The 18356-nt window shown below is 48.5% G+C and overlaps 1 protein-coding gene and 1 long non-coding RNA gene across 4 annotated transcripts in view; one reads left to right on the forward strand and one right to left on the reverse strand.

Annotated features, from left to right (window-relative positions):
* The window catches only part of PDCD11 (programmed cell death 11), a 41015-nt gene extending 23846 nt beyond the window's left edge, over positions 1 to 17169 (forward strand). Inside the window, exons 21-36 of one of the 3 annotated variants that reach the window (XM_005225554.5) lie at positions 373 to 435; positions 5457 to 5565; positions 7155 to 7244; positions 7423 to 7528; positions 7952 to 8129; positions 10119 to 10175; positions 10974 to 11096; positions 11656 to 11778; positions 12129 to 12429; positions 12634 to 12747; positions 13366 to 13515; positions 13730 to 13977; positions 14663 to 14831; positions 15325 to 15478; positions 15966 to 16131; positions 16848 to 17169. In XM_005225554.5, the coding sequence (XP_005225611.2) occupies positions 373 to 435; positions 5457 to 5565; positions 7155 to 7244; positions 7423 to 7528; positions 7952 to 8129; positions 10119 to 10175; positions 10974 to 11096; positions 11656 to 11778; positions 12129 to 12429; positions 12634 to 12747; positions 13366 to 13515; positions 13730 to 13977; positions 14663 to 14831; positions 15325 to 15478; positions 15966 to 16131; positions 16848 to 17019 (2323 nt within the window). In that variant the 3' untranslated portion in view covers positions 17020 to 17169. 3 annotated transcript variants of the gene reach the window in all.
* LOC104975977 (uncharacterized) lies at positions 9047 to 10974 on the reverse strand. Its single transcript, XR_815711.4, has 2 exons — positions 9939 to 10974; positions 9047 to 9287 (listed from the first exon to the last, which is right to left on the reverse strand). It is a non-coding gene; the product is annotated as an uncharacterized lncRNA (long non-coding RNA).
* Positions 17170 to 18356: the final 1187 nt, after the last annotated feature.

Genomic DNA, 18356 nt, shown 5'->3' on the forward strand with positions numbered 1-18356 from the left:
AGAAAACCAAAGAAGAATTCTAAGGCTAGCCAATAATTTGCATATTAATTTCAGTACCTGTGGGAACTTCAGTAAATAATTTATTCTCTCTAGGCCTCATTTAGAATGAAAGAGTTGGAGTATATTGTCTGTAAGGAAAATTCATTTCAGGCTTTAATATGATAATCCCAAAAGATCAGATGAGCTAATTTCTGAACGTTGACTCAGACATTGAGAATGGAAACCCTCAAGCCTGATGTTACCAGGGGGCGGTGTGCCGGTGGAATGGGTGGTTTTTTTAAGCTCGGTTGGGTGTGAAGTTAAAAATTCTGATCTCCAGATTATAGTGTGACAGAGAATAAGAGAATTGATCTGACTTTATTTCTTTTCCAGGTTTCTCCCAATAAGTCATCCCAGATTTATTCGAACCATCCCAGAGTTGAGTGTTCGGCCAAGGTGAGGGGAGCTCCAGTGGTTCCGTAGAAAGAGCATAGGCTTTGGAGTCAGGAACCTGAATTCTTAGTCTTAATTCAGCCAGTGTTGTGACTTATTTTGCCTCTCTCTGTCCAGGTTGTCTTTTTTGTCTTCAGAAGAGAGATTTGTCTGGTTTCTCAGTATAGCTAAATTAGAGAGATTATATGAAAATCAATGTGAAAGCTGTATTCAGAGTTTAAGTATCAATTTAAAGGCTGATTCCAAGTCTGTCTGTTGACGTTTGACAAAAAGAAACATTTTTGCTCTCAACCTAGTATTCTCAGTTCAGTTCAGTCATTCAGTCGTGTCCAACTCTTTGCGACCCCATGGACTGCAGAACGCCAGGCTTCACTGTCCATTACCAACTCCCGGAGCTTACTAAAAAACTCATGTCCATTGAGTTGGTGATGCTATCCAACCACCTCATCCTCTGTTGTCCCCTTTTCCTCCAGCCTCCAATCATTCCCAGCATCAGAGTCTTTTCAGATGAGGCAGTTCTTCACATCAGGTGGCCAAAGTATTGGAATTTCAGCTTCAGCATCAGTCCTTCCAATGAGTATTCAGAACTGATTTCCTTTAGGATGGACTGGTTGGATCTCCTTGGAGTCCAAGGGACTCTCAAGCATCAATTCTTCAAAAGCATCAATTCTTCGGTGCTCAGCTTTCTTTATAGTCCAACTCTTACATCCATACATGACTACTGGAAAAACCATAGCCTTGACCTTTGGCTAAGTAATGTCTCTGCTTTTTAATATGCTGTCTAGGTTGGTCATAGCTTTTCTTCCAAGGAGCAAGCATCTTTTAATTTCATGGCTGCAATCACCATCTGCAGTGATTTAGGGGCCCAAAAAAATAAAGTCTGTCACTATTTCCTCATCTATTTGCTGTGGAATGATGGGACTTGATGCCATGATCTTAGTTTTCTGAATGTTGAGGGGTTTTTTTTTTTTGAATTTTGAGTTTTAAGCCAACTTTTTCACTCTCACTTTCAAGAGGCTCTTTAGTTCTTCTTCGCTTTCTGCCATAAGGGTGGTGTCATCTGCATATCTGAGATTATTGATATTTCTTCTGGCAATCTTGATTCCAGCTTATGCTTCATCCAGTCCAGCATTTCTCATGATGTACTCTAATATAAGTTAAATAAGCAGGGTGACAGTATACAGCCTTGACATACTCCTTTCCTGATTTGGAACCAGTCAGTTGTTCCATGTCCAGTTCTAACTGTTGCTTCTTGACCTTCATACAGATTTCTCAGGAGGCAGATAAAGTGGTCTGGTATTCTCATCTAAGAATTTTCCACAGTTTGTTGTGATCCACACAGTCAAAGGCTTTGGCATAGTCAATAAAGCAGAAATAAATGTTTTTCTGGAACTCTCTTGCTTTTTCCATGATCCAGCGGATGTTGGCAATTTGATCTCTGGTTCCTCTGCCTTTTCTAAAACCAGCTTGAACATCTGGAATTTCATGGTTCACATACTGTTGAAACCTGGCGTGGAGAATTTTGAGCATTACTTTACTAGTGTGTGAGATGAGTACAATTGTGTGGTAGTTTGAGCATTCTTTGGCATTGCCTTTCTTTGGGAGTGGAATGAAAACTGACCTTTTCCAGTCCTGTGGCCACTGCTGAGTTTTCCAAATTTGCTGGCATATTGAGTGCAGCACTTTCACAGCATCATCTTTTAGGATTTGAAATAGCTCAACTGGAATTGCATCACGTCCACTAGCTTTGTTCGTAGTGATGCTTCCTAAGGCCCACTTGACTTTGAATTCCAGTATGTCTGGCTCTAGGTGAGTGATCATATGCCATCATGGTTATCTGGGTCATGAAGATATTTTATAGTGCTTCTGTGTATTCTTGCCACCTCTTCTTAATATCTTCTGCTTCCACTAGGTCCATACCATTTCTGTCCTTTAATGTACTCATCTTTGCATGAAATGTTCCCTTGGTATCTCTAATTTTCTTGAAGAGATCTCTTTTCTTTCCCATTCTATTGCTTTCCTCTATTTCTTTGCATTCATCACTGAGGAAGGCTTTCTTATCTCTCCTTGTTATTTGGAACTCTGCATTCAAATGGGTGTATCTTTTCTCCTTTGCCTTTCGCTTCTTTTTTCACTGCTTTTTGTAAGGCCTCCTCAGACAACCTATTTGCCTTTTTGCATTTCTTTTTCTTGGGGATGGTCTTGATCACTGCCTCCTGTATAATGTCACGAACCTCCGTCCATAGTTCTTCAGGCACTCTGTCTATCAGATCTAATCCCTGGAATCTATTTGAACCTAGTATTCTAGAACTCACTAATTCCTAAACATACACCGTGTAGCCAAGAATACTTGTTCTTTGAGTGGACTACTGCTTGTTGACTGAAAATTTTAGGTCATACTCTGGTGGATTATGCAAAGGGATGTTCCACAAGGGATGCTGAGTGCGCTAGTAGAACTGGTAGTAGACTGGTAGAACTGGTAGTTCCGTGTAGTGGTGGATCCAGTTTGTCTGGGGTCATTCTTTCAGAGAATCTTAAGCATGTTGATCTGTGGGCCTGTCTGCTTCTGCTTCCCACAATCAAAAAAAAAACAGCAAAACCCAGCCTCTTGTAACTGGACAGGCCATCCGTGAGTGAAGCTAGACCCACAGTACTGCCAGTGCTTCTGCAGTCAGGCCCCCATCCATCCAGGCTGTAAGTCTTATGTGCCTAGGATGTCATGCAGGGACAGGACAGCTTAAACAGCTTTCTGAGGTTAAGGTTTGCTCAGCATCCCAAAGGGATCAGAAGAGAAGTGGAACAGTGCTGAGAGGGCTTGTGTCTGAGATAGGGACATACTTCTGGACCCTGAGCACCAGATGCTCACAGTGCTGTGGCAGTGTGGGTCAAGCCAGGAAACGAGTGCATTGCATTGAGGAGATGGGGGTGGAGAGTTACAGTGACAGACAGACAGGTGGACAGGCAAAACTGGAGCACATCTTGCACCTCCTCCGTGCACCTGTGTTGTATTGTTAATTATTTTATTTTAATCAACGCCTCTGAGAAGCATAGTATAAACACAATGGTATAACTGCTGTGTTTCTCAAATGCCTTTGTTTAAAATTATGCATCTTGAAGTCAGGAGGGAAAACATTTGTTTAATCGATGGTGTTGACTAACTTGACAAAATGCTTATTTTCAAAATGCAATATTTTCATTCCCACTTAGATATGGAGATCTCATGCACAAAGAGAATGTCCTATATCTTGGAGCAGAGTTCAGGGTGGGTGAAGGTCTCTCAAACTAGATGAGATGTTTCCTGATCAATTAATTACTCCTTTGGAGGGGCTGCAGTTAGGAGAGCAGACGGTTCAGGAGTCTTTATGTGTGTCTTGGGAATTCCTGCTAGTCGCTGAGTTTTCTCTTGGCATTAATGTAGTTATGGCTGCTTTTTTTTTTTTTGAGAGAAAGGTAAATTAAAATAATTTGGGAAAAAGAAAAAAGATAACACATATTTGTAATGTGTGTTTGTGTTTTATTTTTAATTTTTTTCTTTTAGCTTAAACAGCAGACATCTATTTTCTCATGATTTTGGAGACTTTTGGTCTGAGACAAAGGTATCAGTAGGGTTTGTGCTTCTGAGGCCTGTCTCAGCTTGCAGATGGCTCTCTCCTCCCAGTGTCTTCATATGGGCTTTTCTTTGTATTTATCTGTGTTCTAATCTTTTTTCAAATTTTTTTTTATTGTGGTGAAAGCACAACGTAAATTTACCCTCTTAGCATATTGTTAGCTATATGCATGTGTTGTAAACAGATCTCTAAACTTTTTCATCTTGCATTAACTAAAACTCTATACCCATTCATTTCCTGCTCACCTCCCAGCCTCTTGCAACCATCATTCTACTTTCTGTTTCTTTGAGTTTGAGTTTGATGTCTTTAGATGCCTCATGTAGGTGGAGTCATGCATAGTCCTTCTGTGACTGGTTTATTTCACTTAGTACCATATTCTCAAAGTTCATAGGATATCTGTATTTCAGCTTTACTTGTATATGAGTTTCCTGTGGTTTTTATATTCACCAGTATTTGGCTATTATATGTTACAGTTTTACTAGTGTTACTTGTACCATGTTATTGACGAGTTCTGTTTTGTTTTAGAAATTTGGATGGGTAAGCTGGGCTAGGTTGGAATGGTAGGAGTTCTTTGCTTCCGTTGAAGTGATTTGTAGACTGATAATTTTCAGACCACATCTCCTCGTTGCTTTTCTGCATAGACAAAGAGAATCAAGAAAGTGGTAATGCCAGAGTAGCACAGGACAGAGCCCTGAATTTTTGAGTCAGAAGCTCTGACTTGAGTTCCTGGGTCTGTAGCATAAAATGAGTTTAATAGTATCTTTCCTTGGAGAAGGCAATGGCACCCCACTCCAGTACTCTTGCTTGAAAATCCCGTGGACAGAGGAGCCTGGTGGGCTGCAGTCCATGGGGTCGCTAAGAATCGGACACGACTGAACAACTTTACTTTCACTTTTCACTTTCATGCATTGGAGAAGGAAATGGCAGCCCACTCCAGTGTTCTTGCCTGGAGAATCCCAGGGACGGGGGAACCTGGTGGGCTGCCGTCTATGGGGTCGCACAGAGTCGGACACGACTGAAGCGACTTAGCAGCAGCAGCAGTATCTTTCCTGTTTGAGTCACACATGAGAGTGTAGTCACATTCATCTGTGAAAGCAGTTCTGCAAACAGTAAAGTGGTAGCTCAGGCATTGAAATAAGGAAGGTCATTTCATTTTCTACACTTATGAAGATTATTGTTGGCTACCTACTTTGTAGTTTGTTCATACCTAGGTGAGTGAGTTGGAAAGGATTAACTTTCATGCAGGTATTGTGAACATTCATTCCTGTTTATGAACAGAAATGGGGGTGTGCATGGTTGGTGTGTATGTGTTAGGGGAGTCCAGTAAAATTAATCCAAGGCCAGTTGGGGGAGATGGTCTCAAGCTAGAAGCTTACAGAGATTGGTTTACTCTTTCCATTGCCTTTCTGCAAACAGTGAGCTGAAGGAGGATGGCCATACTACTCTCAACACTCACTCTGTAAGCCCCTTGGAGAAGATTAAACAGTATCAGCCTGGTCAGACTGTGACTTGCTTCTTGAAGAAGGTGAGAAGTGCATGCCCTGCAATGCAGTGCTGTCTTTCTTACAGAAGAAAGGGGGGAGGAACTGGCAATGACCATTTGCACTAGGCTTTGATTCTGTGTTTGCTGCCTTGCTGATGTGTGGGAGATGGTAAAGCCCTCTGCTCCTAGAAAACATGTGGTCTGTTCAAGGAGCTAAATTTATGGCTTCCAAACAGCAAGCAACTCACAGTTCTATGTATTTGTAGATTTCTTGTACAAAATAGACAGAAAAATACATCATAGAGCTAGAATTTTAATCCAGTACTTTATTTTAAATAATGTAAAATTCACATTTCCGTGTCCACAAATAAAGTTTTATCAGAACATACAAGAAATAAAAAATTTTATTTGAAATAAAGTATTGGATTTTAGATTTTTGCCTTTCATAAAGCTCAGGAACAGTGTAAAACAATATGTAAATTGGGTGTCAGATTATGTCTTCAAACCCTAAGTGGAATCGTAGTTGAGTAAAGGGAAGAGATCAGTGAGAACTATACTGGTTAGAATATATCAGAGAGAAGGTCAAGGTCTGTCTGGGCTTGACCTTGAGGGATAACTCCTCTTCAGTGCTGCCAGAATCTTCCTGCATGAGCATCTGTCTAATTATGTCCATGATGCTTGATGCCTTTAGTTACTTTTTGTCTGTAGATATTCATAAACCCAAGATGCCTTAGAGTAATATTTAAGGTTCTTCAGAGGGAATTCCCTGGTGGCCCAGTGCTTAGGACTTTTCACTTCCACTGCCAGGGGTATGGGTTTGATCCCTGGTTGGGGGCTAAGATCCATAAGTGGCCAAAAAAAAGGACTCTTTATGATCTGACCTCGTGAATCTGGAGTACCGGTCATGCTGAAAACCTCTTTTTTCCCTTCTTTATTTCTACACTGGGGTACTGTTTCTTCCCATTGCCTATAATTCAAGGTCTAGCACAGATAACCTTCCCTTCTTACTAGTTCTCCTATAGAGGCTGTATACTCCTGTGTGTTGCTTTCTGCTCTAGTTATTTGCATACTCACTCAACTTACTTTTTGCAGACTGTAATCTCTCTGAAGGCAGGGCCTGGCTGTTATCACTATCATGCCGTGTGTAGTGGCTGCTTGATAAATGTTTTACTGGGTTGACTTGAAAATTGGGGTGTATATTTAGGGTAGAGCACTGTGTCAGTCAAAAAATCTAAACTGATTTAGAAATGAGATGTTAGTCCCTGAAGGCTGCTAACTCACTGTGTACAACTGAGCTTAGAGGCGGCTACGAGGTCAGTGGGATTGGTTCTGCTGCTTGAGGACGTTACCTCTGAGGCCTTTTCTGCCTCCTGATCAGCCGAGGCACCAGGAGGGATGTGTGTTCTGCTGTGCTGGTGGGGACTCTGAGCTAGACTGAGTAAAGCCTGTGAGAAGTGGAGGGTGGGCAGGGGCATTGGGCCGTGGGGGTGAGTTCCTGTTACTTGGGAAAATGTAGAATTAGGGCCCTTTCAGTGTGATTTTAGAAGTGTCTGTTTTAGTGAAAGGAAAAGAAGAGATGCTTGTATCTGCCCCATTCCATTTCTCCTCTTGTTTTTTTTTTTCCCTCCTAGTACAACATGGTTAAGAAATGGCTCGAGGTGGAGATTGCTCCAGACATCCGAGGGAGAATTCCCTTGTTGCTCACTTCTCTTAGCTTCAAGGTCAGTGTGCCTGAGATGCCTGGAGAGGAAACCCCAGCTCCCTGAGCTCAACTTAATCCTTGGTGTGTGCTCACAGTGGGGACAGGGAACCGTCCCATAGGGGATACTTACTGTACTGTGGTTTTAGATAAATGACAGCCTTTCTTCAAACATCAAAGGAAATTTTTTGTCCTTCTAGGTTCTGAAACATCCAGATAAGAAGTTCCAGATTGGCCAGGCCCTGAAGGCCACCGTGGTTGGCCCAGCAGAGTCCTCCAAGGCCTTCTTGTGTCTTTCACTCATAGGTGTGGTGATGAAATGGGACCTGGTCAAGGAAGGGAGGGGGTGGAAAGGGTTGGGAGAAGGTCTTAGTCATCGCCCAGGTTGAAGGATGCCGTGGATGTTGGCATCCTCAGAAAGGCTAGTGCAGAGGCTGTGTCCTTGGAACAGCTTTTCTCCAGGAGCTTTGCTCTGTGGCCTGTGTCAGAGACACCTTTACCTACAGTTGTTTTTCTTAGGTCTCTCAGAAAGGGTCATCCAACACTCGGCCCTGGCATCCTTGACCACGTGGTACAGTGGTCTGGGTCTGTGTGATTATTCCGGTCCACCCATCCTAGACACCCTGAGCCCAGACACCTTCACCTCCCGCCAGCCTCTGGTTGGCTACTGTCTCAGCTTCTTTCTTGGCTCACTTCTTTTTCCCTGAATCTGGTTCATTGTCCTGCCAGGTCCTCACAAACTCAAGAAGGGGGAAGTGGCCATGGGCCGTGTGGTGAAGGTGACGCCCAAGGAGGGGCTGACCGTCTCCTTCCCCTTTGGGAGGGTTGGAAGAGTCAGTATGTTTCATGTAAGTGACTCCTACTCAGAGACGCACCTGGAAGACTTCGTCCCACAGCAGGTTGTCAGGTAGGCTGGATTCTTTTCCTTTTCCCCACTATCTGTGGGATTGGTGGGGATTTTTGGGGTTTTGATTTTTTTTAATTATAGGTGTGTGGTTTTGTACCAGAAAAAAAATAGCATATAAGATGGAAACTGAACATTGCTGTTGCTCCTCTGTTTCTCATCACTTTTGCTTTGATTTCTTTCAAGACTCTAATATATGTAGTTATAATTTTCCCTTATGTAATAGTAGAATTTAATTTTCTATACTGTTCTGCAACTTGCTTTTTCTTAATAGCAGTGACTCATGCACTTTTTCTTTCCTATGCTAGTATTTTGAAAACTTCCTTGTTCTTTTACCTTACTTTTATCATTTTTTTTTGAGTTGCATTTTGTGTTTTTTTAAACTCAGTTTATGTAAATAATTCTGTTGATGGACAGTAATGTTGAAGTCAGTATGTTTGCACATATGTTTGGATACTAGTGCAAGTATGTGTGTGAAATAAATTTCTAGAAGTAAAATTGATGGGTTAAATAATGTTAAACATCTTGCCAAAGTATCTTCTAAAAGGACTGTGCTGAATTTTATTTCTATTAACAGTTAATGTGTCTGTTCATATTTCACACCTCTGTCAACACTGGGTATTTTTTCTGTGTGGCATGTGGGATCTTATTTCCCCAACTAGGGATCAAAACCATGTTCCCTGCATTGGGAGTACAGAGTTTTAACCACTGGATCACCAGGGAAGTCTTGACACTGGGACTTAATTTTATCTAACACTGGATATTCTTAATTTTTAATCTTTGCCACTGAATAGGCCCAGAGTGATCTCTTAATTTAACTTGAATTTCTCTTACTGGCCATTTTTCATGGTTGTTGGCTGTTTACATTTGTTCTGTGCTTTGCTTGGTCAAGTTGCTTTATTAACTATTTTGGATGCACAGAGTTTTGAAACCATTTTATAGCCTGAATAAACTAGCATTGGAGAGGTATATTTCAGCTTGGTACAATATGTACTTTTCTGACAGTCACACACAATTATCCAGCAATGGAGTAGGCACCTTCCGGAGGGTGAGACTGGAAAGCAATAATTGCTCTTTCCCATCTCGAGTGTCCCAGCCACCAGCACCTGCCTTCATTCTCAGCCACTTGCCAGAGCTCAACAGCACAAAAATGCCCAGGGCCTAGGAGAAGAAGAATGTCACAGAGAAATCCAGAATCATTTCTTTTCTTTAGGCTTACAAAATACAGATGTGATTTTTCTATTTTCAGCAAAATATATTTTTAAAATAACATTATAGTTAAGCATATGAGTAGTGTTCAGTTGTAGTTCCTTGACTTATAAGTTAACTCCCTAAAGGCAGACAGTCCCTTCAGCTCCTTCCCTGCATTAAGGGCTGTGATGCCCTGGTGGGAAACACAGATGCCATCGTGGGAGGATTTGGGCTGTATTGTTGCTGAGACCCTTCCTCCTGGTAAGATTCTCTACCCTGTAACTTTGGGTGGTTACTTGCTATTTTCTGTGATGTGAGTGTGGAAGCCCCCTAGCAAGAGTAAACCCTACTTTCCCCGCAGAAGCCTTCCCCGCTTAGGTCTCACTCGGGGGGCCGCCTCTGAACTGTGAATCCGCAGTGGTCCTGGCCCGTCCCTGCCATGGTTCCCTGGGTGAGTCTCTCCACGAGATCAAACCCTCCAAACTCGTGACACGGGGCAGGTCTCATCTCCTGCGTGTTCCCCACGTGGCTCTGCATGCCTTCCAGAGGGCTCGCGTGTCCTCTGGTTTCCTCCTGCCAGCACCGTTCTTGGGTGAGAAGAGTAAGTAGCGCTGCTTTTACCTGATGGACTGAGGCCCAGAGAAGGGCCTTGTTCCGAGTCCCTCAGCAGGTGGTCAGCAAGCTGAAGAGCAGAGCCTTCACTCTCGCCTGTTGCTCAGCCTTGTGAGAGGAAGCCGAGGCCCTCTCCCGTCTCCCAAGCTGCTGGGGTCTGCATTGCCTTCTCCTTTGTTCCCGTTCTAGGTGTTATGTCCTGTCCGCTGCGACCCCTGTATTGACTTTGTCGCTGAGATCATCCAGGTGAGTGTCTGTGTCATCGGGACAAGAATCGGGGAAGAACCTCCCAGAGGACTGAGGAGAGGCTGCGTGGATCTGACAGGGCTTTGGGCCTCCCAGCTTGCCTCACCACTCACCTCCTTTATGCCTGGCCCTGTTTTTATCCAGAAAAGCTGAGGACATTCTAACTGTAGAAGAACCTGTCTGCTCAGGCTCTTGTTTCCCAGGGAAAGGTGCAGACATCCAGAGTGGGGCTTGGGCTTGCCTGTTGGTGGTCCTGGTGAAGGGAGGTGATGTAGTCCCCAGGGTTACACAGCAGGGGCGAGTGCCGTCAAGTGGTTTGGCCTGAAGTCATGGTTTGAAATGGACATTTATGAGGCTTGACCTCCCTCTGGCTTGACCATCCTCTCCCTGTTACCGTTAGCGCTGTCCAGAGCTGACAGGACTTCAGGAGAAGGTGGGGCTGGGCTCTTCACGCGATGTCCTACTGACAGGTCCAGAGTCACATTCTTACAAAGAGTTGTTACCACAGGAGGTCTTCCCAGGTAGCGCGGTAGTGAAGAATCCTCCCACCAGTGAGGGAGATGCAGCAGATGTGGGCTGATCCCTGGGTGGGGAAGATCCCCTGGAGCAGGAAATGGCAAGGGGCTCCAATATTCTTGTCTGGGAGATTCCATGGACAGAGGAGCCTGGCGGGCTACAGACCATGGGCTGGCAGAGTCTGACATGACTGAGTGACTGAGCACATTATCACGGGAGAGTTAGGGGTGAGGGTGGGCAAAGGGATTAGAGGTATGTGTGTAAGCCTTTTTATTCCTTTAGGACGAACCCAGAGACGAAAAGCAAAATAACAGATCCAGAGATTAACTCCATTGAGGACCTTGAGGAAGGGCAGCTCTTGAGGGGCTTTGTGAAGTCCGTCCAGCCGTCCGGCGTGCTCGTAGGGTGAGTGAGGTGGAGCCTGGGGACGTGGACCAGCCCCGTGTCCTCCAGGAGCCTCTCCTGGTTGGCCCCCGCTGCTCCCTCAGTCACCATCTCTGAAGGAACGTGAAGGAAGGAGACTCTTGAGTTCCCACAGTGTTTTAAATTCCAAGTCTTTTCATACTTTTAAAAAAAGTTTTAAATTATTCTTCTGTTTGGTGTTTTGGACAAAGAATATGGCATGTCACGATTTGTAAGCGTTCTGTGAGCTGCCGGTGCCAGACGCTGCATCCTCCCCTGCTGTTACAATGTTTTCTTATTGTCTTCTGTCTTTCTAGCAGCTTTTGAGTTGTGTGGTGTGATGCTCTGATATGGGGTGAAAAATACCTTTCAATTATATCTTCGTTATGCAGGATGATTTTTCCAGTCTACAAAGCCCTCTCTATTTAGTTGAATGCCAAGAACCTTGTGTCTGTTGTAAATCCTTGTCCCACTTGGGTCTCTGGAAAGGTGCGGGCACTAGCTTGGCTGGGACTCCATTGCCATGTTTACAACCACGGAATGCTTGTCTCTCTCCTGTCAGCCTTGGCCCCTCAGTTACGGGTTTGGCCCGACACCCACATGTCTCCCAGCACAACCAGTCCAAGAACGCTCCTTATGACAGACACCTCCCTGAGGGGAAGCTGCTCACAGCCAAGGTCCTACGGTAGGTGCCTTCTCTCTCTCTTACCCCTTTCTCTGGGAACTCTGGGAGGAGATTGAGAGGTAAACTTTAAACATCATGGCCTAGGTAATGGTAAATGTGGTCCACGAACTCCCTTTGTTTGGCGCCTTCTGCCTCAGCTCCTGAAAGCAGGTGTGTACTTTTCCTTGCACAGCACCTGTAGCTGGGGCCGGAGGAAGGGGCAGCACAGCCACGCTCTGTATTTTTCTGCCAAGTGTTGTACGATGTGTGGGTCATTCCCAAGCTGACTGAATGATTCCAGGGCAGGTGGGGGCAGGACCCGCTGTACTGTGTGGTCCTCGTCATCCACTCTCCCTGCCGTGCTGTCGTAGCCTGAACCATCAGGAGAGCCTGGTAGAGCTGTCGCTCCTCCCCGACGCCACTGGAAAGCAGGACGTGCTTTCTGCCCCCCTGGGACAGCCACCTCCAAAGCAAGAGGGCAGGGAAACGGAGGCTGTGGAGAGAAACCACGAGGGAAAAGCAAAGGAGAAGAAGAAGCAGAAACAGAAAGAGAAGAGAACTGGGAAGGGGCAAGAGGGGGCGCAGCCACCCAGCAAGGATAAGAAAGAGCCCCAGAAGCCCCAGGCAAAGAAGCTGGGCAAGCGGCCCCACCCCGAGTCCAGCAGTGAGCAGGTAGGGCCCTCGGGAAGATGGCCTCCCCTCACGTGGAAGGCGAGCCTTCTAGAAGCCACCAGCAGCTGCCTCGCCGCATCCTCTTGGACTGAGAGCAGCTGAGTTTGGGTGGGGCACTGGGTGCTGCTGGGAGGGCAGGGATCAAGCACGCCCTGGGCCGTGGAGAGAAGCGAGACTCAGCATCATCCCTGCCTGTCATCCCAGGAAATCGGGAACAAGAAGCAGAAGAAAGCTGCCCTGTCCGAAGAGGACGACAGTGGTGTGGAAGTGTATTACCGAGAAGGAGAAGAGGCAGAAGAGATGAGCATGTTGCCCAAGGTGAGGGGCGGCATGGTTGGGAAGGGCTGCTCCGGGAGGAGGGTCCCTGGTCTCCCGCCTGAGGACTGGGCTGTCATCAGCACACCTTTTTTGTCTTCATTTTCTGTAAAATAGGAAAAGGTGGCGAGGCTAGTTTCCTCAGTTGGTCATCAGGTCCCAAGGACAGGGCCCCTGCTTAACTGTTGAGTGGGCTTAAGAGTCAATTCTAATTCACATTTATTAAGTGGAGCTAAATTAAATTAGTCAGGAGGTGGGAGAGCCGGCAAAGAAAGGCTTTCAGCCTGTCTGAGACTGTCTCCTAGTGAGAAATGAGGACACCACCGAGGACCGGTGTGGAAGGGCTTCCCTGCCTCCCTCAGAGCGTTCTGCACACCTCTGTCCTAGCATTAATGTGTGTATGCATATGTAGCTCTTAAAGAATTATTACTTAAGTTTACTTATTTACAAAGAAAGCTTTTCGTCACTCCTGTAAGTTTCCCCAGTGGACCAGGGTGTAGCCTGGTGTAGACCTCTAGGTTTCTGGGCACGGTGGGAGCCCCTCCTCCTCCAGTGGGAAGGGGTGGGGGAGCAGGGGCCGCTGGGCCCAGTGCTGGCCTCACGCACGCCTTTGATGCTCAGGAGAAGCTGACCAGGCCAGCAGAAGCGCCCCGGCTGCAGCTGTCTTCCGGCTTCGTTTGGGATGTGGGTCTGGACACCCTGACCCCGGCCTTGCCACCTCACGGAGATAGCTCGGACAGCGAGGAGGACGAGAAGCCAGAGCAAGCCACGGTGCCGTATCTTCCAGGGCATCACCTCTTTTGCAGGGACCCTTGGGCTCCCATGCTCTGCCCTAGCCTCGGTGTCTCTTCTGGCGGGTGGGGCCATCCCAGGCGGGGAGTGATTGCCGAGCCGCAGACTGCCCTGCAGGCTCCTGGCTTCCACTGCAGACCTCTCCGGGTCTGAGGAGCAGACGACTCACCCGCTGCTCTGCTTTCCACAGCAGAAGAAGAAAAGCAAGAAGGAGAGGGAGCTGGAGAAGCAGAAGGCAGAGAAGGAGCTGTCCCGCATCGAGGAGGCGCTGATGGATCCTGGGCGACAGCCGGAGTCGGCCGAGGACTTCGACCGACTGGTGCTGAGCTCGCCCAGCAGCTCCCTCCTGTGGCTGCAGTACATGGCCTTCCACCTGCAGGCCACAGAGATCGAGAAGGCCCGGGCCGTGGCCGAGAGGGCGCTCAAGACCATCTCCTTCAGGTCCCGGCCCCGCCGTCCTGCTTTGGGCCCCGTCTTTCCTCAGGGAGGGCCGTGTTTCCTCCACAGGCCTGCGGCAGTTGGGGTGACTGCCACCAGGGCCCATGGCTTCACAGGCTTTCTCTCAGAGGCCGGTCGTGACATAGATCTGCTCATTTATATTTCATGGTCCTCTTCACTGAGAGAGCTAGGGTCACATTTCCATGAGTCCCTACACTTCAGGTGCCCCACTTGGAGAAAAGTAGAAGAGGAAAAACTTGCCTCTCCACATACCTGGGTGAAAATCCTGGTGTGACCATCTTCCAGGCCGAGGTTCTAGCAGGTTTCCCAAAAGCTAGTGAACAGGGATGGTGCTCCTGTGCATCATTATCGTAGTTTGAGGGGAGATTCAGACCACAGGTTCTGCCCCATCCAGCCCAGACCTCAGGCCAGTTTGAGATTTGGTAGATTTCCTTCCCAGGAGTGGAGGCAGAAATCAGGGGAGCCTCAGACCCCGCAGCCATGGATCGGGGTTCCTGCTTCTACATGAGCTGCATGGGGATGGGGGCTCTCAGTGCCGGCTTGTGGGGTTGGGGACTGAGGACATGGGTGGAGCCTGGGGAGGGGCCGTGGCTCTAGCCCCCCACTTGGGAGTGGGGGCTCATGGGGCTGAGAGGATGGACTCATGTGCTGACTCTTCTCCCTCCAGAGAGGAGCAGGAGAAGCTGAACGTGTGGGTGGCCCTGCTGAACCTAGAAAACATGTATGGCTCCCAGGAGTCGCTGACCAAGGTCTTCGAGCGGGCCGTGCAGTACAATGAGCCTCTGAAGGTCTTTCTCCATCTGGCTGACATTTACACCAAGTCAGAGAAATTCCAGGTAGGGGTCTGGGCCAGGCAGCCGGCTTCCAGAGGGGCCTCAGCCACTCAGAGACAAGCTCCTGGAAGTCCCTGAGGCAGCGGGGACGTCTCGGAGAGGGGGAAACCCCTGCCTCTGGGCCCAGTCCTGCCCGAGGCTTGCTCGTCTTCAGGTGGGAGAAGTCGTTTCCCCCACCCTTGAGCCACCAATAGAGGTGTCACAGACGGGAGGTGATGTAGCCCAGTCGCCCCTTTCGTCTCTCCTCGCCCTCATCGTGCTCACGCGCTCTTCTAGTCTCGACCTCCTCGCGGCATGGGATTAGGAGGGAGACTCCCCAGCACATGCTCTCGTCATCCCGGGTGCCTGCCCTTTCCCCTCACATAGTGGATCAGGGCCTGGTCACTGAGGGAGCCCCTGAGCCCAGGGCTAGCTTCCCACGAGCGTAGCCATCTGTCTCTGTCGTTGCCCCCTCTGCTCTCATCCGCTCTCTCAGCTTACATCATTCTTCCCACAGGAAGCTGGCGAACTCTACAACCGGATGCTGAAGCGTTTCAGGCAGGAGAAAGCTGTCTGGGTCAAATACGGCGCCTTCCTTCTGCGGAGGGGAAAGGCGGAGGCCAGTCACCGTGTGATGCAGCGAGCCCTCGAGTGCCTGCCTAAGAAAGAGCGTGAGTGCTCGTTCCTTCCACCCACACAGATCCTGAGCACAGTAGAATCTGGGCAGGGGCATGGGGGTCTTCTCATCCAAGGGCTGGTTTAGGGAAGCCTTCTGGAGGGTACATAGCTTGCTCTCTATTGATTATATACTCCTGAACATGTGCTCGTGTTGCATTTTAAATGCTAAACTCCAGAGGTTGAGGAACAAAAAAGGGATTAGCATCAATTCTTTGCCTGTGCCTGCCCGCCCCACACCTACCTCCCATCCCCCATCCACCTTCTGGGCCCAGAGAGTAGAATGTCTGCTGTTTGGGAGTCATAGAGCAGTGCCCATCTGTGTATTTAGCCCTCAACCTGCCCCTGCATCCCTCTTGTCATCACCTGGGTCTCAGGACCCAAGGGCAGGAAATCAGGCATCAGACTCTGTGCCTGTAGAGTCATGTGTTGTGATGAGGATGTCTCTCTGCTTTCTATGCCTGAGCTGTCCTCTCCCTGCAGACGTGGATGTGATCGCCAAGTTTGCGCAGCTTGAGTTCCAGCTAGGGGATGCGGAACGCGCCAGAGCCATTTTTGAGAGCACACTGAGCATCTACCCGAAGCGCACAGATGTCTGGTCGGTTTACATCGACATGATCATCAAGCATGGCAGCCAGAAGGAAGCCCGGTGAGAGGGGAGGATGGGCTGAGGCCTCATTCTCTGTGGCGGGGTAGGGGGCGGGCATTGACCACTCAGGAGTTTTAGCCCCGCACCAGCTCCCAGCACCCCAGTTCTCTAACTCTGTCTGGAAAATGGCTTTGACATGACACAGCAGGTTCTGTGGCATTCACATTTCCAATTTCTTTTTCTACCTTGGGGGCCAGCCACCGGTCTGGATGAAACCTCAGCTGGGAGGTAGTCTGGCCCCAGGCCTGGGAGTCAGGAGACAGGGTTTTTCTCATAATTAATGCTGAGCCTGGCTTTCATAGTAGAGAGTGTTCACAGGCATGGTCTCACCTACCACTACCAGCATCCCCCCAAGACAGGGAGGATTAGAGATGGCTGGACTGTGGTCCAGAAAGAGTTGGCACCCGCCCACGCCTCTCGGTGAGTTTTAAGCAGAGCTGTCCTCACAGATCCACACCTTACTGGTGTCCCGTCCCATTAGCTCTGTCCTGATTCCCCGTGTGCCTTCAGGGCACTCCGCCCTGTAGCATCTTAGTCTGCTCCTCTGGAAAGCAGGGGTGGTGTTCTCTCTGTCCACGGACGTGACAGTTTATAATAGGAATAAAAATAAAGGTAGAAGTGGGAGTGCTCCAGAGCCTGAGAGCAGTGAGTGAAGGTCAGCCAGAAATCACGTGGCTAGGGACCAAGAGGCAAACGCCATCTGCTCTCCCTCCCAGGGCCATCTTCGAGCGGGTCATTCACCTGAGCCTGGCCCCCAAGCGAATGAAATTCTTCTTCAAGCGCTACCTGGACTATGAGAAGCAACACGGCTCAGAGAAGGATGTGCAGGCAGTCAAGGCAAAGGCCCTGGAATACGTGGAGGCGAAGAGCTCCATGATGGACGACTAGGGGCCGGCTGGCTCCAGGACACTGTGGGACCCTCAGGCGCCTGGGCAGTTGAGAAACTGTTGCCTGAGGGCTCTATTTAAGTGCTGCTTTTTCTGCAGCATCCTTGGGGTAATCCCGTCAAGATAAAAAGGAATTTGAGATTTCTTATAATTCCTTTTTGCTTGTCTTAAGAACCAATTTGTTTCATCTTTTTACTTTTCTGGGGCTGCTCAGTGCTTGCAGGCAGCAGGCTTCTGGGTCCCCAGGGAACCTGAGAGTCTCCTTTGTGGGAGGTCCCTGGAGCAGAACGGAGGGCCGACTCCCCACAACCCTGGAGTCAGGATCCTACTGTGGCCCTGGCGGGCTCTTGGCCCAACTGTGGGTGTGGGTGGGGTGATCAGCAGGGTCCTGGGAGCAGGCCGAACCTTCTAGATTATGGGATCTCTGGACCTTGCCTCTGCCTCAGCTCCGTGGTACCTTGTGCCCCTTGGTGGAGGCTGTGAGGCTTGGACAGGAGGAGAGGCAGAGCCCAGAAGGGAATTCAGGGACCTGAGTGCCTGAGAGGAAGGTGACAGGTATCAGCTCAAACCACCTGGTGATGTCTCCTCCCGGGGCCAGTGGGGCCAGATTATCCAACCTCTCTGAACTGGGTGCCTCGTTTATGAAATGGGGTTAAAAAATCCTGCTTGAAGGATTTTATGGACTGAGTGAGAGCATGGATGTTATGTGCTGCCACAGGGCCTGGCACGTGCGGGCTCAGTGAGGACCTAGATTGACGTGCTGTGTGACCTTAGGAGACTACAGATTCTCTCTCTCCCTGCTGCTCCCCTGAGGAGAGCTTGCAGGGCAGAGGGCATTGACTGACTTGTTCCTTGGAACCTGAGGGAGAAGGGATGTGATGGGCCTGCTACACCCCCACCTCCCTGTAAATTTCCCAGAAAGACTGTCTAAGGATCCTGTTTTCCTGAATTAAGAGGCCAGCCCAGACCCAGCTAGTTGAAGCCAGTTCATTTTTGGCTTGGTCTTAAGGGAATTAAAAGCTTCCTTGGGCAGAGCTTTAAATGTCCTCAGAGCTGGGGAGCTTTTCTGTGGGAGATGACCGAGTCCCACGCCAGAGAGCGGGACAGGGACAAGGGAGAGTGCATCAGAGGTCCGAGAAGTGGCGGAGGTGCTCAGGCATGGCAGGCATGGGAGGGAGGCCATGCAGTGCTGGCCTGGTTCTTGCTTGTTAGCTCTGGGTTACGAGAGCTGGACTGCCCAGCTGAGCACAGGGGCCGGGTCTGCTGATTCCTGATGTCTAAGCCGAGCTTCCCTCTGAGAAAGGCCAGGCTCCATCTGTTTCCCAGATCAAATCAGAT

This window comes from Bos taurus, chromosome 26 (genome assembly GCF_002263795.3).
Source record: "Bos taurus isolate L1 Dominette 01449 registration number 42190680 breed Hereford chromosome 26, ARS-UCD2.0, whole genome shotgun sequence".
Lineage (NCBI taxonomy): Eukaryota > Metazoa > Chordata > Mammalia > Artiodactyla > Bovidae > Bos > Bos taurus.